The sequence below is a fragment of the Phoenix dactylifera genome, chromosome 14 (genome assembly GCF_051530095.1).
Source record: "Phoenix dactylifera cultivar Ajwa chromosome 14, Ajwa_hap1_PhDact_Kaust_v1.1, whole genome shotgun sequence".
NCBI lineage: Eukaryota > Viridiplantae > Streptophyta > Magnoliopsida > Arecales > Arecaceae > Phoenix > Phoenix dactylifera.
The window spans coordinates 81,424-103,605 of NC_143203.1; the positions used below are offsets into that span (position 1 = coordinate 81,424).

The 22,182-nt window shown below is 45.6% G+C and overlaps 2 protein-coding genes and 1 pseudogene across 8 annotated transcripts; 2 read left to right on the forward strand and 1 right to left on the reverse strand.

The window, feature by feature from the left end:
* The first annotated feature begins 276 nt into the window (after positions 1-276).
* On the forward strand, positions 277-11,184 carry LOC120107483 (ALBINO3-like protein 3, mitochondrial). Of its 7 annotated transcripts, none has more exons than XR_015973143.2 (9): positions 293-801; positions 1,956-2,062; positions 8,342-8,510; positions 8,600-8,655; positions 8,769-8,886; positions 9,026-9,094; positions 9,175-9,284; positions 10,728-10,878; positions 11,048-11,184. XR_015973143.2 is itself a non-coding variant. In XM_039120766.3 (8 exons), the coding sequence occupies exons 4-7, from the start codon at positions 8,770-8,772 to the stop codon at positions 10,804-10,806; spliced, it is 375 nt and encodes a 124-aa protein (XP_038976694.2). In that variant the 5' UTR covers positions 293-801; positions 1,956-2,062; positions 8,342-8,655; position 8,769; the 3' UTR covers positions 10,807-10,832; positions 11,048-11,170. The 7 variants fall into 7 exon arrangements, 4 of the variants coding, with proteins under 4 accessions (XP_089783400.1, XP_089783399.1, XP_038976694.2 ...); XR_016398357.1 differs by lacking the exon at positions 11,048-11,184 and adding an exon at positions 9,430-9,663; XR_016398356.1 differs by having other exon boundaries at positions 8,342-8,655; positions 10,960-11,088.
* Positions 11,050-13,260, forward strand: LOC148699960 (protein CHROMATIN REMODELING 4 pseudogene; annotated as a pseudogene).
* Positions 13,261-13,292: 32 nt separating this feature from the next.
* Positions 13,293-22,055, reverse strand: LOC149751275 (uncharacterized). Its single transcript, XM_089927277.1, has 3 exons — positions 21,208-22,055; positions 20,825-21,113; positions 13,293-13,338 (listed from the first exon to the last, which is right to left on the reverse strand). The coding sequence occupies exons 1-3, from the start codon at positions 21,872-21,874 to the stop codon at positions 13,293-13,295; spliced, it is 1,002 nt and encodes a 333-aa protein (XP_089783403.1). The 5' UTR covers positions 21,875-22,055.
* Positions 22,056-22,182: the final 127 nt, after the last annotated feature.

Sequence of the window (22,182 nt, forward strand, 5' to 3'; positions counted from 1 at the left end):
ACCGCTCTTGAACCGCTAGTAGCCGGGGTGGTGCCGGGTGTGACGTACTCACACGTGGGACTCGAGCCAAAGCTCAGAGGAGTAGCTGAGCCGGGCCTACGGGTGGAGAGGGTATGAGTAAAACCGGTCGGGGTGCCCAACACACGGCCATTTCTGTCCGAACATTCTTCTGGCGGGGCGGGGGCCCAGTGGGGGCTGCTAAGCGGGGGTGGGCTTGTCCCTTCCTCCCTCCTACCCCTTTTCTTAGGGAAAAAAAAAAAAAACCCCTTCCCCCCGTTTGTTCCTTTCTTCCAGCGGTGCACGAGAAGAAAAGGGAAGAGCCCATTCCAACCTCATGGTTCTGGCGACCCGACTTCTCCGCCATCTCCGCCGTCGCCGCCTCTTCCCTCTTTTCCCTCCGCCCTTCCATCGCTCCAACCCCCACCAAAACCATAGCCCCTTCTCCTATTCCGACCACCTCACATGCTCTTCAGCCTCCTCCAATCCCAATATCCAATCTTTCTACGCTAAAATCCCCTCCCGCTCCTTCTCATGGCACGCCTGGACCGGCGGCACATCAGATGACAGCGGTGGATCCGCCTCCGGCAGCGGTGCCGGAGGTGACAGCCTCATTGGGAACTCCAAAGAGGGACTGGAGTTCAGCCCTGTGGATGGCTCCGAAACTGGAGCAGGGATCTCGAGTCTCGGATCCGATGGCTCGGGGATGATGGAGGAAACGGTTGAAGAGAGCGTGTGGTATTACCCAGTCCTCTCTGTGATTACTCTGCTTGATGGGTACCATGATCTCACTGGTCTTCCATGGTAAGCATTCCGAAAATTCAAGTCTTAAGGAGCTCCATGGGTTTTCTCGATGGGCAATCCTTGTGCTATTTGGGCTTTGAATTAGTTAAATTGTTTGGAAAACAGAAGATATGTTATATATGCCGGCTAATCTTCAATTATAGGACTTCCTCCACGCCAATTCTTGACATTGTCTCTATAGTTCGTTGGAATTGTCGGAAGTGTGGAGAAAGATTAGCGTGGGAAGCGAATTGTTTTATATTTTCATATTTTTAGTTTGTATATTGTCTGAAGGTTTCTAATAGTGTTAACAACAAGTAAACCAAATAGTGGAATGGTCCGCCTGCTCAAGTTTGATTTGTTGTCTACTAATGTGCATGGATGAGAACTTGATACCATGGCGAGGAATGAGTATGCTATCTTGGTTGTTTTAGGTTCTATGGATCCTACTTTTCCATTGATTACCGAAAGATTAAATTCTCCATTTACATAGACAATTAGATATACATGCATATATTCTGTCTTGCAATTAGAACATTTCTACATGAATTTGAACTTCTCTCCTCATCTGAGCTTCTGTATGTTTTTGTTACACATATCTATCATCTCTGTCATTATTCAACTGCTTTATTCTTATTCAGTGCAATCGCCACTTTATACTGCTATTTTTCGTAGTTTGAACTCAAAACACCTCAGCCTTCTATGTCATATGATGTTATCATATCTTAAGGCCTTCTTAATTGGCTACCCTCCTATTCTATGGAGTCTTGCTTATTGTTTCACGTATTTTTTTTTGTCTCATAGGCTACTCATAGATAACTTCATTTTACATAAACTCCATGCTTTATATGGGTGAAAATTTCTGTAGTCGCGGAAGAATTCTGTTTATTAATAGTGACAATTTGAGTATTGACTGAAAAATTTTCTGTATCACTAAGTCAATGTTGCTTGTTGATAAGTAATTTATCTGATAACATTTCAATGAATGAAACTTCTTTTTTCATGTGACCTATAATCTTTCTATTATGTTTGCTTGTAATCTTTTGTGTGGTTCATTGATATTCATTTAAATTACTATCAATCAATCTTCATCATTAAACTGTAGTGGAGCGCATGTTCGTCTTGCAATAAAATGTTTAATTCATAGTCATTTGACTATATAGACACCATTGCAGGTGGTTAATAATCTCCACATCTACGTTGGCCCTGAGGGTGTCCCTACTTCCTGTGCTTATTTTGCAACTTAAGAAGGCTGGAGAAATTGCAAAATTATTCCCAAAATGTAAGAGATCTTTTCTGTGCCTTAATCTCATAATATTTTTTTTTCCATTCCATAGTTAATATTAAAATTAGGGTTGTAAGTAACTTGTTAGTCGTCTTTTATATTGATGCACTATATCATTATATGTTTCACTTAGTAGTTCACATGCATGTAAATTTCATGTTTACAACTAAATATCATATTCTTTTCTATGTAATGTAATTGAGAAACAGTGAGGAATCCTTATTGGTGCTTCTAAAGCAATTCTTGAATTATACAATTTTCTGATTCTTACCATATTCATTTTAAATAACATGCCTTTAGTGAAGACTTATTAATGAACTTACATTGACCTTAATTGATTGCTAGTCTCAATTTAGCACAGTGGATGAGTTTAAATCCTGGTTCAAAATGGTCATTTGGCTATGGCTGTTCAAAATTGAAAATGTTGATATAACAAATAGATGATGGTGAATGTGTGTAAGCTTCTTGATACTACAAGGTTAAAGCATGACTTAAAAAATATGAATGCAATTTGTAGTTGGCAACTCAAGGCAAAGAGATTAGTTATCTTTAACTCAATTGTTTTGTATCATCAAAATCAATCTTTCAGGGTCAACAATCTCTCCCTTTTTGATCATAACAGAACTCTTGAGTTCCAAAAAGATAATTATATAAAAAGTGATGCCATCTTTTAGAACAGAGTATTAATTTGCAAAATTTAGTTAGAAGGATAAGCATATATTCTATTCTGATTCTGTCTATCAATTTTTCTAAAATGCCTTTCTACATCTCTTACATTACATAAATAATTTCTATTTAAATAAATTTGACTATTTCTAAAAATGTTAGGTAATCAAAGACCTAGCTTCTAAAATGAGAAAGAAAGGTGTAAATTGGATTCTAATCGCTCTCCAAATACAAAAAAAAGAGAAAAATCTCGTTATTCTCTTTAAAAGTTTATATGATATAATTTGAGTGTTTATATTTATTTTTATTTTGCAATGTGCATTGCATGTATCTCGTTGCTAGTTGTGCAAAGGAAATAGGAAATGGATATTTAGAAGTCCGTTAAGGCTGCTTCCTTCTTTTGAGCATTTCTCGAATATCGTCTAAGTTAGCATTATCCCCCCAAAGAATAGGATCATTGTCTTCTTTCAAAACATAATCACATACAGTCGCCCAGGATTTTCTTGTCTGCACATCCAACTGAGCTCCATCAAATTTGGGATGCCTAAGGTTATAATTAGTGACGGTGGAAAACACTTTTGTAATAAGCCTTTCGAGACCTTATTGAAAAAGTATGGTGTCACCAATAGAGTTGCTACTCCATATCATCTGCAAACTAGTGGCCAGGTAGAGTTAGCCAATAGAGAAATCGAGCGTATTTTAGAGAAAATGGTGAACCTATCACGAAAAGATTGGTCCTTGAAACTATCAGATGCATTATGGGCTTATCGTACTGCATACAAAACCATTCTTGGCATGTCTCCCTACTGGCTAGTTTACGGAAAAGCATGTCATCTGCTTGTAGAAATAGAGCATAAATCGTATTGGGCAATTAGAAAATTGAATTTTGATTTACGTGATGCCGGTCTAGCGAGAAAATTGCAATTGAACGAGCTTAACGAGATTCACAGAGATGCTTATGATAATGCTAAGATTTGTAAAGAACGAATGAAGATCTTACATGATAAATCAATTTTGAAAAAAACTTTTGAACCTTTGCAAAAAGTCCTTTTATACGACTCCCGCTTTCATCTGTTTCCTGGTAAGTTGCGATCGAGATGGACAGGTCCTTACATTATAAAAACTGTTTTTCCATATGGGGCGGTTGAAATTGAGAATCCACGAGATGGTACGATTTTTAAGGTGAATGGATACAGGTTAAAATCTTTTCTTGAGAATTTTGCAAATGAAGAGGACTCCTTTTCCTTGGGGGAGCCTTCTTACGACTGAGCATGACGACAAAGGTATCTGTATATTAGTTAGAATTAATTTTTTCTTTTATTTCTAGTTTTCTTCTTATTTTGTAGGTCTTCTTTTCTAGATATCAACAGCTCAAGGTATTGCTCTTCTCTCCAATATTATTTTCTCTATTGTATCTATTACATTGAGGACAATGCAATATTTAAGTTGGGAGGAGGGAAATATTTCTCAAAAAAAAAAAACTTGTTTTTGCATTTGATTTATTCTATTACTTTCTAAGCAAATGCACATGTATTTTCATATTAAGTTTGTGCAACTATTAAGGCAAGGAACACATGCGTACTATGACTGATCAGAGACCTATTATTAGATCCTCGCACATGTGCTTAATGATTATAGGAAGGCCTCAGGAGTTCACATTTGTTTAATGCATTTTTATTAAGCCGTATCTGTAAAAGAAGTACGAGTATCCTTGTCCGTACTATAAGGTTCATGATTTGGTTTTCACATAAAGACAGAGGTTGAATTTCCTGGCTAGATCACCTAAGTACCTTACGATCCGACCTTGGTTGACCTATAGTCACGATGCAGTCACGTATATAATAAAAATATCTATATATATGGTTCAGTCTGCCTTATCTTTTCTTGCAAAATTATTATTAAAAAAAAAATCCTAATGATGACAAGTCTAGTCTGGTTCAAGTAATTAAGTCCGAGGGGTGTTTCACCTAATGTCTTGAGCCAACTGGATCGGGGGTCATTGGCCGAAAGCTCGCTACATGGACCTTACTAAACCCTAATGGGGTTGGACAGCTGTAGTCGTCATATGTAAAAAAAAAAATGAAATAAAAATAAGCATGAATGAGTTGGTCAGGCTGAACCCAGTGACTTGTGGTAATGGCTGGTTTGACTCCATTGTATTGGACCTCTGTATACCCGGGTTGTTTAGTTGGGATTGATAGCTCTTTCTTTACATACGAACCATTCTTGACGAATGTAGACAACATGTGATATTCTGAAAATTTGATGGATTAGGTTCTAACAAATTGTAGAAAACACTTGTGAACTTGAGTAGTGCACCTAAAACTCGGATGGTGCCCTGTTGTGGTGGAGGTATTAGTACTCTGAGAAAGTCATACTATTTTATGCACACTACACTTTCATATTTTTCTTGTTTCGAAAGTTGCCGTGCTTGAAAATATATATTAATTAATTACATGTGTATTAGCTTAGGCTTTATTTCATATTTTTAGGATCTCATGTCATATCATTCATGATGTTTGTGGGTAACATCCCTGAAAACCCTCACGAGACAATACTCGTCTACTAGGGTAACCTAGGGGTTTAACGGCTTGTTGCACATGCTAAGTGCAACCGTGATGCCCTACGAAAGTGGGTACATATTTTAGTTTTATGTCTTTAGCTTTAATAAAAAGTCAAAGGATTGACCAACACTTTTTGTACTCTCATGTTATTGTTTACTCTGAATTGCTAGAGACTAGCAATAAGCTAGTTGGGAAGTGTGATGAGAGTACAAAAGTACGATCTACATATTACTTAAATTAGTGTTATTGCCAACGGATAACGATATTATCACTAATCTAATATTATATTTTTGATTGGGTGCAGGTGATTATAAATCAAAGTTACAATGCACATTTAGTATAAATTGGGCCTAGACAAATGCATAACTTAGACCACATACGCCCAACCTCGTCATGGTCTGATCGAACCCACCATTCATCAAGCACACTTGCACTCGAGGGATATATGGCAACCATCCTAAAGCAACGCGCAATGGGACATCCGAGGGCTTAGATTTATCAAGCCAAGAAGATCCAAAAGGAAGAAAGTGGCCACATCAGCGATCATCCCGTGATCAACGATTCTCCTCCACGTCTTCCGCACCCGTGATGAGTCCCCACATCGGTCCGCTTGCGTTCTCATCCTGCCCAAGCCCGTGAAGCTTCCCAGCATCCCACATCATCTTCTTTCCCCGTAATCCCAGCTTCCGGATCAAGCAACATCCGGCCATGATCAGCTCACACGTCCCAGCCTCTCGTGAAGCTTCCCAGCGGCAGTCCGGAAGAGATCGCGATCCATCCGCGCGTCTTCCGGATTCATGATCGCCCAGTCATCCTGATTCGTCCGGTCGAGTCCCAGCAAAAGCCCAGCCGTCCGCGAAGCACCCTCCGATCCCAAATCCATCCCTCCGCATCCGCTCCACATTTTCAGCCTCCCACGCACGATCCTCGGCGTCCGTTCTCAGCGCCGGATCCGCCCGCAATCACCTCGCATCGGTCCGCCTCCTTCACAGTGTCCGCCTGAGCCCATGATCCCAGCATCCCGTGAAGCGTCCGTTCTCAGCGCCGGATCCGCCCGCAATCGCCTCCTAGATTCATCCCCTTCGTCCGCTCCTAGCTATTCGTGACGGTTTCCTTCCATCTCCACGTGCATTCAGCCAGCCGTCCGCGTCCGGGTATCTCGCAGCTGGCATTAAGGATCCATCGAGGGGGATATAGAAGGGCTCTCTCGGCTGGAAGGAGGGGAGGCTGATTCGTGGGAAGAAGAAAAGAAAACAGGGGAAGCAGCCATTCAAAGAAAAAAGAAAAAAGAAAAACAGGGTATGCCCTGTTTCCGAAAAGAAAAGAAAAAAAAAACAAAAGGGGAGGTGATTTTTGTAATGGAAAGCTAATTTCAAGGTCCGCGGTATCGGTACCGGTCGGCGTACCGGTGGCAGCCCGGACCGGTACGTACCGGTCCCATACCAATCCCGTATCGGTCTGTACCGGTCCGTACCGGTACTCCAACGATAAGCTATCGGTACCGGATTACCGGTCCTAGGCCGGACCGGTACATACCGGCCCGTACCGGCCGGTACGGACCGGTACGGCAGACCATGGCTAATTTCTTTGGCAAAGGGTGATGGATGAACCCTTGTCATGTTGCTTTCATCAAGTACATTCTAAACCTTTATTCTAATTGTTTTATATCCATTGGTATGTTTTGGATTCTTGCATATTTATTTATTAGATAGGTCTTGTATGGTTTATATATATTGATGCATGGATTGTTTCAATGCTTGATTTGTCGTAGACGTAACCAGTACGATAAATACTTGGATGTTAAATTCATGTTCTCAGATTGTATACTCCATGATTAGAACTACTCTATCATATTAATCCTTAATCAAGAATCGCCGAGTTTATTTATTGAAAGTAATATTGTCAAGGAGGATTCCGGATCCCTAGCTTTCTCTATATTCTTGAACTTTGTTTAATTACATATTATTCTCTGCTTTTAATTTCTGAAAATCAACGGAAAATTACATCTAAAATTACGCTAATAATAATTCATAGACCGCTCCCTGAGGATTCGACCTCGGACTTCCGAGTATACTATTTGTGCAATTCTCCTGCACTTGGGAGAGCATTTTTGCGAGAGCATCAGGAACTCTGAAGCCTTTTCTGTAATAATATTTTGATCTCTGTAGCAACCTTATTAGGTTTACCCATTTTATTTAATCTTTTTAATGCAATGGAACATTTCATCCATATCAGCTGTTTTTGGTATTCATGATTCTACGGCATGCAACATGGTTGAACTCATGGTAGATGTATACCTTTCAAGTGATCTACATGTGGTAGTTACAGCACCAGACAGCAGCTTGCACTTGACAGAACATACTCAATTCTATTAAACATGTGTCTGTTAATCATTCCATATCTCCATTCTTCTTCATAGTAGATATAATTGATGTAAGAGATTTCAGAAAACAGCTAATTCCCATGACAATGCTGGATGGATAAGTTGGACAATTGACTTCTAGATAACATTTGTTCAGGCTATAAAATACTATTTGGTTTCATCAACTGCTGCATTATGGTTTGAAACAGATCTTCACTTATTAAGTAGGTATTAAAGCTACTCTAAATCTCCCTTTCAAGTAATTGCACTGGAAGACTTCAGCTAGTTTATGATTACCCCCTCAGCTACTAGCATTATCTTCAAAGCTTTCTTAAAAGCTTGCTGTCTGACCATGTGAGAAGCTATTCCAGTATTCCTGGTTAATGAGACTTATCTCAGCTCTTCAGATCCATAGAGCAATAATGGAATTCCCAAAAATTAACAATTGTTCATTGTTATATTTTGTAATTTGGTCTTGTTATTTATATTCTCATCGCAGGACAAAACTTTTGATTAACAGATTCCTTTGCATATTAATCTCTGCTTCTCATCTTGGCCTTGTTAAAATCTCTTTTTATAGTTTTTGAGCCTTTCATTTAGTATTTGTTTTAAAGTCTAAAATCCATGCAATCTAGATTTTTTATTTTGACCCTCTTATCATTTTTTGAGCATTAAATGTTGCAGCAATTATCCTTCAGAAATCCGTACATCCGGATGAAGTTGGGTTTGCCAGAACAAAAGGTTCAGATGAGGGATAAAATTTCCAACGAGAATGTTCTGCATGAGAAGAGTGGTCTATTGGAGCATGCAATCTCTGCAGAAACTTTATCTCCTGAGAAATTGCTTGATGCGAGTAGAGAATATATAATAAAGATATTTCTTCTGGGTGTTGGGCTGTTACTGTTTCTGCCACCTAATAATTGTTTTTCTGGATTTTTATAGCTTGCTCTTGATAACTTGTCAGCAGGCCAGCAAGATAAGGCTCTTCCATTGCTATGGTAACAGAACTTTATCAATTTTATTTAAATTTTTTGCCCAGGGCAATCAGTGACTATTTTTCTTGTGCTTTTTTTACCGAATTATATATAGTTAATAGAGCCTTTGTAGACAGAATGGCAACTGACAAGAATCCTGAACTGGTGAGGGCTTGGATAGCAATGGGGCAAATTCTGTGCTCTAAAGGATTATTTTTGGAAGCATCTGAATATTTTGAACGTGCAATCTCAAAGGTCTCTTCATTTGCTGTTGCTGTTGCATAATATACCCTTAAGTTTTCATGTAAAATGCTGATAAAAATATGTACTTACTGTTCATGGATCTTAAACAAAACATCTCATGGCATCTAATCTCTAACTTGTTTGCTGATAGATTCAAGAGGAGGAGGATGCTCTTCGAGTTCTTGCATATTTCGGGGCAGGTGTTTCACATATATGGCAGGTAAATCAAGCAGTGTCATTTGAGTTTCATGCTCTCACTCTACATGGATTACCGATCAATGAGATGCCGTGTGTTTGTAGGGAGATAAATCAATGGGGATCGAGCACTTGAAAAGACTAGCAGAGTTGAAGGAGCCAGATGGTCCTATGGACAGAGCCTGCTACTATAGAGGATTGGTGATGTTAGGAAGGTACATACCTGAAGAGTTTTCACATAGTATTTGTACTTTCTGCTAGCATTTCATGTTTTGGACTCTTAAATTAGTTTCATCTGATCGACCATCGTTACCTGGTTATCTTACTAAATATTGTCATGCATCACTCTATTTCAAGAAGGCGAGACGTCCGAAGCTGCTAAGTTCCTGCGAATTGCTGCAGCCTATGATCCTGCAGTTGACAGATACTTGTTCGAGGTTTGTATCAATACTAAGGGGATTGGGAGTATTAATGATCAATTTTGCTATTGCATACAAGGTATGAAAAGGAGCCAAACATGCGTATCTGCATCATTATTATTGATGGTGTTAAGGAGCTGTTCAAACCATCAAGGTGCTGCTCGGCAGATTACAAGTTGAGCTATCGCTATTCATGAACCATTGTGAAAGTTTTGTTTATTCTTTTGATTGCTTTCTGTATATACAACATGGTTTCATGTGTTGGGCCTGTCCTCATTGGATGGCTATCCTGTATTGTTTCAAGTGATGCTAACTGCAATTATGTCCTAACATGCATTGTCATGATTACAAACAGAATGTTGCAACAGATACTATTTTTTTTCTTGAGATAATATGAGAGAAGTGAGGCACTTCCCCAACGTAAATAGCATGTTCGTTTTTGCCCAACGTTTTTCCACCCTTCTTAGAGGAGACAATGCGTGGTTGAGTCTTTTCATGGTCAAATGCCATGTTTGTTGATATTGGATATCTGGAGGTAGTCCAGTGTTGAGGCCACCAACCTGAGCTCTTCACTATCGGCAATAGAAGTCTAGTTTTGGAACAAAAGATGCTGATTGTTTTGCTGTCTCGTTTGCCGAATTCACTTGGAACTTAAAAATCCTGCTATTCTTTTCTTTCCTGATGCTCCAGCAGCTAATTGCTACAAGACTTTCAAGCGCTGGTGTCAGGTTTTTCCCAAGGTTTTGGTACTGAGAATCTATGCCCTCCATCTGTTCCAGAGGACTTGGTATTGAAAAGGGAGTTGTGATACATTGAGCTTCTGTAGTAGAAGGTGCCATAATCTCTTTGCATACTCACACCTAATCCTCAAGCGATCAGTTCTCTCTGTTGCTACAGCTCAATGTTTGTTTTAGTTCTTTCTCTTTATCCTTAGTGTCTTGCAATTTTATATTTTTTGCAGAAGCCTTTCTTTGGATGGCTGTTATAATGTGATGAGCAGGTTCTGTCAATACGGACCTTCTTTTCATTTGCTTGCATCTCTAAAGGAGTATTTCCTTTTTATGACCTTCAGATGGTCTTACTTTTGGTTTTCTTCTTTTTAAGTTATGCATTATGTAGGCAGCTGGTTTGATGTTCTTGTTGTTGATTCCATACTTCTGCATAGTGTTATATCATTTTTTATTGTGAAAAATATTTTATTATCGTTTCTCGATGGTCAATGTTTAATTATATGCGTAGGTATCCCTCGACCTCGAGGGAATGTCTCGCTCATCACGAAGGATGGATGAACAAGGGCTGGGTATGGATAAGACAATAAAACATCTTTGGGATGGAGGACAGAAGGTAGATGTGCGTTTTTCTTTCTAAACCTCTTTTGGAGGATTAAAGGGTAAAATTTGTTTTCCATAACTTCATTTTTATTTGCTACCTGAACTCATTGTTATAAGTCCACATTTCTTCCGTCTGTAAGGTTGACCGAAATTTGGGGTGTTGGGTGCAAACTAGCGCTCTGATATCTTCATTTCATGCTCAAAAAATCAAATCTGCTATTTCTCCAGGAGAAGCTGAGTCGGAAAGTAATTCACGAAGGCTAGCAAATGGACTGCCTTCTTATAGTTGTAATGTTTCAGAAAATCATGGCAAACAGTTCAAAGACTGTTATGATAGCAGTAAAGTTGCGGATATACTTATGGAGGGATGCCATAGTGAAGCAAAATGGGTTGGCGAAAGAAAAGGTATGAATGAATACTCTAATGGCAAAACACATAATACTAATGAATGTCTGGATAAAGCAAAAGTTATGGCGTCAGTCATAGAATCTTCCACTGATCATTGCATCATTGAGAAAACTTGTGAAGTCATAGAGGACTCTTTGGTAGATGCCATAGACAGTGAAGACACTGTTCAGAAAGTCTCTGTGGAAAGCATAAAAGTGGAAGTCGTGAGTTCAAGCAAAAATGGAAAATCTGATACACCAGGGCCTTCTTGCTTAGATGTCTCTTATCATTCAGAACGCATCAATGCCGCAAGCATGGAGACTCAACCAGATACAAGTGCTGAAAATAGGATATCTTCCAAAGCAGTGCAGGACTCAGGGCCTAATGACAAGGACAGTATTATGCATGAATTTTTTGTTAAATGGGTAGGGAAATCAAACATCCATAACAGTTGGGCTTCTGAATCCCAATTAAAAGTTTTAGCCAAAAGAAAATTGGAGAATTACAAGGCAAAGTATGGGACTTCTGTTATACATATTTGCAAGGAACAGCGGTGTGAGCCACAGCGTGTTATTTCTCTTCGCGTTTCTAAGGATGGTACAGAAGAAGCCTTGCTTAAATGGCGCGGTCTCCCTCATGATGAGTGTACTTGGGAAAGATTAGAAGAAGCTGTCATTGAAAAGTCTTCTCATCTGATTGCTGAATTCAAACAATTTGAATCTAAAACTTTGGATAAGGATACCAGGGATGATTTTCCAAGGACTAAAGGTCATTCTAATGAAGTTGTTTCTTTGGTAGAGCAGCCGAAGGAGCTTCAAGGAGGTTCACTTTTTCCAAATCAGTTAGAAGCTTTAAACTGGCTACGTAAATGCTGGCATAAGTCTAAGAATGTGATAGTTGCTGAAAGGTGGTGCTCTGCAGTCAATGCTAAATATTGTCATTCACCTCAGGAAGGAAGGTCTGCAATCATCCACATCTCATTCCAGGAACTGAACCTGAATCTGGTACAATGGAGTTCCTTCATGAAATGCGCATAAAGGCATCAGCCAAGCTAGCATTATTGCATTCTATGCTCAAGATTTTACATAAGGATGGGCACCGCATCCTCATGTTTTAGCAGATGACAAAACTTCTTGATATACTTGAGGATTACCTGACTATAGAATTTGGTCCTAAGACATTTGAAAGAGTGGATGGTTCAGTATCAGTGGCAGATCGTCAAGCAGCAATCAAAACTCGATTTGTATTCTTATTGTCCACATGCTCTTGTGGCCACATCAGATACTGTTATTATATATGATTCCGATTTCAATCCACATGCTGATATACAAGCAATGAATAGAGCACATAGAATTGGGCAATCAAACAGGCTTCTGGTGCACAGGCCTGTAGTACGTGCTAGTGTCGAGGAGCGCATCTTGCAGCTTGCTAAGAAGAAATTGATGCTTGACCAACTATTTGTGAATAAGTCTAAATCTCTAAAGGAAGTGGAGGACATTCTTAGATGGGAAACAGAAGAACTTTTTGATGACTCTGATACTGTAAATGGACAAGATCCAAAAGAAGCTTCAAGCAGCAAAACTGATGCTGCTGCTGATGGTGAGCATAGGCATAGAAGGAGGGTTGGTGGTCTGGGAGATGTGTACCAGGATAAATGCATTGATGGTTGCACAAAGATTGTGTGGGATGAAAATGCAATTTTAAAGCTTCTTGATCGGTCAAACCTACAATCAGCAGCCTCTGAAAGTGCTGATGGGGATTTAGAGAATGATATGCTTGGTGCAGTAAAAGTGACTTCCAAGCTTTCTGTGGTACTTTATTTTTGTTATCAGAATTACTACATTCCTTATTTAGTTGCTTTAGTTAACTTCTTCCAGAAGTTCTCCTTTCTTTGCGGTTTCTTTGTTGTGCCAAATCAATTACAATGTTGATATGTAAAAAGATTGTTCCAATTGTTGGACAAATTACTACCCACTTGTAGTTCAGTTTAGGGTTGTGCGATAAGTTCGGCAAATTGTATTATAGTCGGTGCTAGAATTTGACCTGAATGTTGATTACAGAAAGACCACAGTAGATAGTGATATTGTCAGGTGTAAGGATCATTACATATGTCAGTTATAAATTGGATGCATCTGAAACTCGTAATATCATTCATGTAATATCATTCTCAAAAGCACAGACTTTGGGTTATGATGAACTTAATATTTCTGCATATATCTTATTTCATTTGAGGAATGTTGTGTTATCTCCAATATCTACTTGTTGTCGATGGTAGTGATTCCTCTATGCCGTGATGGTACCTGGGTTCAACTTCAGGATTTTATGCCTGATATTGTTACTTTTCTTCTAGGCTGGGAAAATTTTTGGAATTGCTTTTGGTTTTTAAATTTGTCCCACATTGTAAGAATGCTTGGGGGAGAGTGGATATTTTAGAGGAGGTTGAAAATGATTCATCCAAGTCAAAATGGTTGCCAGATGTGATGACATTTTGAGATAAGTTTAGACATCAAAATCAAAAGCTATGGATAAATTTACTTAATTCTTCATTAACGTCATGATGATGAATATTCCAGGCAAAGCACATCAGAATAGCAACCCTTCCCCAATCTTCCCCCCTCTCTCCCCCTCTTCCCAAAACACAATAAAAAGAAAAAGAAAAAAGGAAAAAGAAACCTACTCATAGCCCATCCTAATGCTTTAGGTGACTGATCTTGCTTTCAGCAAGGAAGAATGTGCATTGGTGCAGTAATTCTATTATGAAGTTACATAGAAGATGATTTTGTTAATTTCGCAGCCATATTTAAAATTCTTGATGAAGATAGATAAATAGATGGTTATTCATCCGAAAGTGGCAACTCCAAAGCTCTGATATTAAGGCCCTGTTTGGGGGAGCTGTTGGCAGTAGAGCTGTTGGAAGTAGAGCTGTTGGAAGTAGAGCTGTCTGAAGTAGAGCTGTTATAAAAAGCTGTTTGCTGTTTGGTAACTACATTCGTAAAGTGCTGTGGTACTTTGTTTTGTGTTTGGTAAACAAACTGACAAAGTACTTTTATATGACAAAATTACTATAAAGGGCATTGCATAGTATTATACAACAGAACGTAATAAAACATAACATAAATTAATACATAAATATACGATATAGTATAATATTGTTGTAATATAAAATAATATTATGTTAATATCGCATAATAGTAATATAATTATTAGAGTAAAATAATATTTGGTAATATAACATAATATTAAATTATTTAACATAACATATTAATGTATTATGATATAATGTAATATATATTATATTTATAGTATAATACAATAATAAAAGTATAAAATATTATAATTATTAGTATAAATTAATTTCTCATAATATAACATAATATTAAATTATTTAAAATAATATATTAATGTATTATAATGTAATGTAAGATAATACAATATTTATAGTATAATACAATAATAAAGGTATAAAATATTATATTTATTATTATAAATAATTTTTCATAATATAACATAATATTAAATTATTTAAAATAACATATTAATGTATTATAATGTAATGTAATATAATATAATATTTATAGTATAATACAATAATAAAGGTATAAAATATTATAATTATTAGTATAAATTAATTTTTCATAATATAACATAATATTAAATTATTTAACATAACATATTAATGTATTATGATATAATATAATATGATATTATATTTATAGTATAATACAAAAATAAAGGTATAAAATATTATAATTATTAGTGTTATGGGGGAATTGAGCCGCCATGCCCCACGTGATCGGCACGCGTATCCAGGAAAGCTACAGCTGCCCTATGATCCAGCACTCCGACCCCGAGTCGGACCTCCTCGGCTCCGCAGCCCGACCCCGGGTCGGCTGCCCTATGATCCAGCACTCCGACCCCGAGTCGGACCTCCTCGGCTCCGCAGCCCGACCCCGGGTCGGCTGCCCTATGATCCAGCACTCCGACCCCGAGTCGGACCTCCTCGGCTCCGCAGCCCGACCCCGGGTCGGCTGCCCTATGATCCAGCATTCCGACCCCGAATCGGAGATCTTTTGATAACGACAGGCTATTCTCCAGAGGCACGCCGCGGCCTCCTGCTCCACTACTCCCTGCAACGGCTGTACCCGATGCTGCCCACGATCTCCTGTATCGACCGTACAAAGCGGAGCTCCACTACGCCCTGCCATGACCGTACCCGGCGCTGCTCCACGACGCCCCGTAACGGCCATGTCAGTGGCCATTCTATCGTGCCCCACGACGACAAACCCCCCTGAGAGACCTCCCAGCCAGGCATATATGCGACTGGGGGGAGAAGGGGGGGGGTAAGCAATACCTCCCAGAGCACTCTCTCCCACTTGGGATTATCATCTCTCCTCCTCCAATCTCCTCTGACTTGACCGTCGGAGGGCCATCACCACCCTGGTGGTGGTGCAAGGCTTGTTTGCAGGTTCCTTGGCGGAAGGTGGAGCGCAACCAGCACCAACCAAGACAACTCAGGCGGAACCCCGTTCACACCGTCGTGTCAATCGTTCTCGGTTTGGACCACCAGCAACAGTTGGCGCTAGAGGAAGGGACCCGAATCTCAGAACGGTCGTAATGGCACGGCGAGGTGGTCGCGGAGCTTCCAATGCTTCCGGTCGCGGAGCCTCTCGCGCCTCTGGCCGGGAGGCTGCTGCGTCCCCAACACACTCTCAGCAGCATTCCACCGCTTCTCCTCCCATTCAGACGGTCGAACCTGCTCAGTTCGACCAGCTAGCCCAGCAGGTTCGCACCCTCGCGGAGGCAGTGCAGAATCTGCAGGGTGTGATCTCTCGGGTGCCGCAGCGGGCTCAGGAGCCGCTGCTCCCCGAGCACTCGCCTCTTCCTCACAACCCGCGCTCCTTCCTCTCCCATGGAGAGGAGCGCCGGCGCGGGGAGGATTCTCGAGTGCGGTCCATTCTGCCAGGACCTTCTCATCGGAGCTGCGCGGGGTACGAGAGGCGGACCCGGGCGCGTTCTCAGACACCCCAGTCCTCGAGGGGCCCGCACTCCAGTCGGTCCCCCTCGCGCCGCTCCTTGTCTCCCACCCACCGGTCGCGCTCCCTGGACCGGCGGGTGGACGATCTCCACAGACAGCTCCAGGTCCTGAAGGGCCACTCCAAAGATCCCTTCGCCGACTTGGAAATCTCCTCCCAGCCGGCGCTTGCCTCAAGGATCCTGCGAACCCTAAACCCGCCGGGGTTCAAAATGCCGGCGATCGAACCCTACGACGGGGCGGCGGACCCACGGGACCACGTGGAGAGTTTCAGGACTCTTATGCTCCTCCATGGAGCATCGGATCCTCTCCTCTGCAAGGCCTTCCCGGCGACCCTCCGCGGCCCGGCAAGGGCGTGGTTCGCCGGCCTGGAGGCTAATTCCATCCAGTCCTTCCACCAGTTCACCCGTCTCTTCATCAGCCATTTCGCCGTCAGTAGCCGGCGAAGACTGGTCTCCGACTCCCTCTTCGATGTCCGGCAGAACGAGGGAGAGAGCCTGCGGGATTATCTCACCCGCTTCAACAAGGCAACACTGGAGGTCCGGAATTTGAGCCAGGAGGTGGCTCTCTCAGCCCTGAAGCGAGGCTTCCGGAAGGGCAGACTCACCTTCTCCCTGGACAAACGTCTGCCGCGGAGCTTCCCGGAGCTGTTGTCTCGGGCAAACCAGTATGCAGACGCCGAGGAGGCAGCCTCCCACCGGAACAAGGAGGCCGCCGAAGCCCCTCTAAAGCCCGGGAAGAAAAGGCGAAAAGAGGCACCCCAGAGGAGGAGCCCGACGCCTCAACGCCGGCGCAGAAGCCCGTCACCAGCAAGGAACCACGGCGCCACACGCCCTCGTTCTCCGCACCGACGCTTCAACCGGTACACCCCACTCCTGGCCCCCCGGGCCCAGATCCTCATGGAGGTCAAGGGGCGGGAGGACCTCCCGGTCCCGAGGCAGATGAAGAAGATCCCTGGGAGGAAGCCTTCTCGGGCGTACTGTGAGTACCACCGAGACCACGGCCACGATACCGAAGACTGCTTCCAGCTTCGGGACGAGATCGAGGCTCTCATTCGCCGAGGACGTCTCGGTCGATATGTAAACGACCGACGTCCCCCCGCAGACCCGCGTCCAGCCGACCCGGCCCCTCAGGAGCCTCGGGAGCAGAATCGACCCGTTGCGGGAGTGATCCACACCATCACTGGGGGCTGCTCTCGGCCCGTGAGGAACGCAGGGGGCTCGGCGGAAGTATCAGGAGTGGCCGTCGCGAAGAGGCAGCGGGTCGGAAATGTAATCACTTTTTGTGATGAAGATGTAAAGGGGGTTCAGACTCCCCACGATGACGCCATGGTGATCTCTCTCACTATGGCGGACTATGATGTAAGGCGTGTTCTTGTGGATAGTGGAATCTCCCGAGGCTCGGCCCTCGGATGCCTGGCTAACCCGATGATCATCCCGGGAGCAGACTAGCCGGAAGCCCCGACCGGTCGCCTCGGCTTGCGCCAGCCTAGGCCGACCAACGAGTGGAATCTCCCGAGGCTCGGCCCTCGGATGCCTGGCTAACCCGATGATCATCCCGGGAGCAGACTAGCCGGAAGCCCCGACCGGTCGCCTCGGCTTGCGCCAGCCTAGGCCGACCAACGAGTGGAATCTCCCGAGGCTCGGCCCTCGGATGCCTGGCTAACCCGATGATCATCCCGGGAGCAGACTAGCCGGAAGCCCCGACCGGTCGCCTCGGCTTGCGCCAGCCTAGGCCGACCAACGAGTGGAATTTCCCTGAGGCTTGACAACCCTCAGATGCCTGGCTAACCCGATGATCATCCCGGGAGCAGACTAGCCGGAAGCCCCGACCGGTCGCCTCGGCTTGCGCCAGCCTAGGCCGACCAACGAGTGGAATTTCCCTGAGGCTTGATAACCCTCAGATGCCTGGCTAACCCGATGATCATCCCGGGAGCAGACTAGCCGGAAGCCCCGACCGGTCGCCTCGGCTTGCGCCAGCCTAGGCCGACCAACGAGTGGAATTTCCCTGAGGCTTAACAACCCTCAGATGCCTGGCTAACCCGATGATCATCCCGGGAGCAGACTAGCCGGAAGCCCCGACCGGTCGCCTCGGCTTGCGCCAGCCTTGGCCGACCAACGAGCGGAATTTCCCTGAGGCTTGACAACCCTCAGATGCCTGGCTAACCCGATGATCATCCCGGGAGCAGACTAGCCGGAAGCCCCGACCGGTCGCCTCGGCTTGCGCCAGCCTTGGCCGACCAACGAGCGGAATTTCCCTGAGGCTTGACAACCCTCAGATGCCTGGCTAACCCGATGATCATCCCGGGAGCAGACTAGCCGGAAGCCCCGACCGGTCGCCTCGGCTTGCGCCAGCCTTGGCCGACCAACGAGTGGAATCTCCCGAGGCTCGGGCCTCGGATGCCTGGCTAACCCGATGATCATCCCGGGAGCAGACTAGCCGGAAGCCCCGACCGGTCGCTTCGGCTTGCGCCAGCCTTGGTCGACCAGCGAGCGGAAGAATTTCCTGAGGCCTAACCCTCGGATGCCTGGCTTAGCGCCGGAAGAATTCCCTGAGGACTAACCCTCGGATGCCTGGCCTAGCGCCGGAAGAATTCCCTGAGGACTAACCCTCGGATGCCTGGCCTAGCGCCGGAAGAGTTGCCTGAGGCCTAACCCTCGGATGCCTGGCTCAGCGCCGGAAGAGTTTCCTGAGGCCTAACCCTCGGATGCCTGGCTTAGCGCCGGAAGAATTTCCTGAGGCCTAACCCTCGGATGCCTGGCTTAGCGCCGGAAGAGTTTCCTGAGGCCTAACCCTCGGATGCCTGGCCTAGCGCCGGAAGAGTTTCCTGAGGCCTAACCCTCGGATGCCTGGCTCAGCGCCGGAAGAGTTTCCTGAGGCCTAACCCTCGGATGCCTGGCTTAGCGCCGGAAGAATTTCCTGAGGCCTAACCCTCGGATGCCTGGCTTAGCGCCGGAAGAATTTCCTGAGGCCTAACCCTCGGATGCCTGGCTTAGCGCCGGAAGAATTTCCTGAGGCCTAACCCTCGGATGCCTGGCTTAGCGCCGGAAGAGTTTCCTGAGGTTTAACCCTCGGATGCCTGGCCTAGCGCCGGAAGAACTTCGGGAATCAAAAGTCAGCAAGAAGCAACCAAGAGCTAAAAAAAAAAAAAGAGGACGAGGGCGAGATGAAGAAATATTCAACGTGCATTAATTTTCAGGGCCGAGGCCCATACAATTGGGCAAAACGCCGACATACAAAAATAAAAAAGACAATGGAAGGTACAAGAGGTCAGCTTGGAGGAACTCCCGAGTCGGGAACGCCGGGCTCGTCAGCGGGAGGTAGGGAAGCAGCAGGAGAACCAGCAGGCGATGGCGCCGGAGAGGAGTCCAGGAGGGAGATCTCGCTCAGGTCAACTTCGGGATACTTAGCCGACACCCTTGCCAGGCCCTCCTCGAAGCCCAAGGTGAAGGCTTCGGCCCCCGCGTCCGACGCGTCATGGACAAACTCGTCAGACTGGCGATAGGTCCGCACTGCCTCCGACATATCATGGGCGAACTCGGCGGACTGGCGATAAGCCTCTACCGCCTGACGCCCGATTTCCGCCCTCTTCTCGGCCAGCTCCGCCTCAGCTCGCTCCATAATCTGAGCCTTGGCCTCCAAGACTTTCGCCACAATCCGGCCTTCGGCCTCAGAGGAGACCCTCAGCAGATCAGCCTGAGCCTCTTTATGCTTCGCCTCGGTAGCAACCCGAGCGGCCTCGGCTTCCTTCAGGCGCGAACGGAGCTCTTGGACGTCCGTGCATGACTTCTCCAGGGCCGACTCCAGTTCGCCTAGTTTGGCTTCAAAAGAGCGGATTCGGTCGCAGGCGTTGTCGGCAGACCGCTGGGCCTTCTCCCACCGCTCTCGATAGTCCGCGATCTTCCGGGACTGCTTTTCAGCCCGTTCCTCCGCCTTCTTGACCCTGCTTTCGAGGCCCGAGGCAGCTTTGAGTTGCTCCCGAGCCTCTGACAGTTGCTCCTCCAGGGCGGCGAAGCCGAGTGCCCGCTCTTCGGCCTCCCGGAGCCTCGCCTCGAGGTCCCCGGTCGTCCTGCCTGCCGCAGCCCGGCCTCCCTCTTCCATTGCTTTCAGCCGGTCCTCGGCCTTCGCCAAAAGCCCCGCCTGTTCCTTGTAGCACTCCTCCAGACGGATCATGTACTGGGCGAGCTAAGAAATAGGAAAGATAAGGGAGTCAGGCGGAGAACAACAGAGCCAATAAATGGTGAAAGACGGCCAGAAGAACACTCACCGACATGAGACAGACGCAGCTGGCGGCCCCAACGTCAGAGACATCCAACTCCCGGACCCGCCGACGGTCCTTCTCCAGCAACACTGTTTCGATGAGATTTCGGGCGCCATCGGTAGTGAAGGCAGACCCCGATTTCTCCCCGGAGCCGGATGGTGGTTCTGCAGCCTTACCCTTATCCATCGCCTGGGGAAGAGTCCGACTGATCGCGCTCGGGGCGGGGGTCGCCCCAGGAATTGATAGGGTCCCGCTCGGCCGGGGCCTCGGCGCGTCCCTCCTCGAGTCATCAGGAGCCGACCGAGTCGAAGGCTGGGTCGGGGACCGATCACGTCCGACCCGTCCGTCTTGAGCAGGCTCAGGTGGCACCTCCGGAGTAGCGGCAACCTTACCACCGGAGGGCTGGTACAGCGTCAGCTGCCGGTCGGTGCCCACGACATCTCCCTGACCGGTGGGCCCGGACTCGTCGGTCGGCATCGGAGGTATCTCCTTACGGGACTTCTTCGCCGGTGGGGCCCCGCTCGGAAGAGCTCGTTTCCTCCTCCGGACTGCTTCCAGCAGGGACGCCCTACCAACAGCCTTCGACTTCACCGACCGCATGACGTCGTCGACCTCTGCAAGAAGGACGGGATGGTCAGGGACTGAGAAACCGAAAGGAAAAAGGAACGAAAGAGAAGAAAAGAGCTAAAGAAACGATGGCGGACTCACGGTCGGTGGGGACCGAGCTCAAACCGACGTTCACCAAGGTATCCTCAGAAATGAGGCGGCCCACCGGGGGAAGCTGGCCCTCGGCGACCAACCCCTTCAAGGCGGCGACGCCCTCGGATTCCTCCCTCGACAACTTCGACAGGCCAATTGGGGACTTCACCGGCGTCCCCCAGATTGCCCTGATTTCCCAGGAGGGGTCTGCATCAACGAAAAAGAAGCGCTCCTTCCAGTGGTGAATGGAGGTAGGACCCTCCTTGACAAGGCCGCACCCTCGCCGCGCTGCGAAGCACCACCACCCTTTGTCCTGGGGGTGGCCGCTCAGGCCGTAGAGCTCCCAGAAAACGTTCAAGGTGGCGGGAATCGCATGCAAGCGACAGAGAACCTGGAAGACCGTCAGAGCACGCCACGAGTTCGGCACCAGTTGCGTCGGTGCCATTCCTAAACCCCGGAGCACCTGTAAGACTAGGTCTGAAGGGGGAAAGCGGAACCCGGCTTGGAGGATGCCCTCATTGATGGCGATCTTCCCTCGGGGAGGATGAGACATCCTCTCCTCAGGCCCTGGGAGCGTGACATTGCAGGCCTCGGGAAGGTGGTACCGAGCCACAAATCCGTCTAAGTCCTCGGCGACCAGTTTTGATTTGATGCTATCTGCTCCCACTTCGCCCATCCCTAATGGCCAATCTACGGTCAGGACGGGGTCAAGAAGGAGGGAAAGGCCGGAACGACTGGGGTGCACTAGTACAAAAAGAAAAAGTATGAAGAGCTCAAAGTAGAAGAGTGGGAAACTCACTTGAAGAGGAGGAAGAACGGCTCCGAGAGCGTCAAAGGAAAAGCAAGCGAACGTTTCGGCGGCAACAATGGTAGCGCAAAGGAGAAACTCGAAAATGTCCGTAAAGAAGAAGACGGACGGGGGAGGGCCCCCGATTAAATAGGCGAAAGGGCAAGTGACACCTCGATGACGCCAGAAGACGCCTG

Coding starts and splice junctions, on each gene's coding strand:
- LOC120107483 (XM_039120766.3), top strand. CDS start 8,770: ATGGCAACTGACAAGAATCCTGAACTGGTGAGGGCTTGGATAGCAATG. Junction 8,887..9,025: donor TTGAACGTGCAATCTCAAAG/GTCTCTTCATTT, acceptor GTTTGCTGATAG/ATTCAAGAGGAGGAGGATGC. Junction 9,285..10,727: donor GGATTGGTGATGTTAGGAAG/GTACATACCTGA, acceptor TTATATGCGTAG/GTATCCCTCGACCTCGAGGG.
- LOC149751275 (XM_089927277.1), bottom strand. CDS start 21,874: ATGGGCGAAGTGGGAGCAGATAGCATCAAATCAAAACTGGTCGCCGAG. Junction 21,114..21,207: donor GAGCTCGGTCCCCACCGACC/GTGAGTCCGCCA, acceptor TCCTTCTTGCAG/AGGTCGACGACGTCATGCGG. Junction 13,339..20,824: donor GGACGGGTCGGACGTGATCG/GTCCCCGACCCA, acceptor TACGAGTTTCAG/ATGCATCCAATTTATAACTG.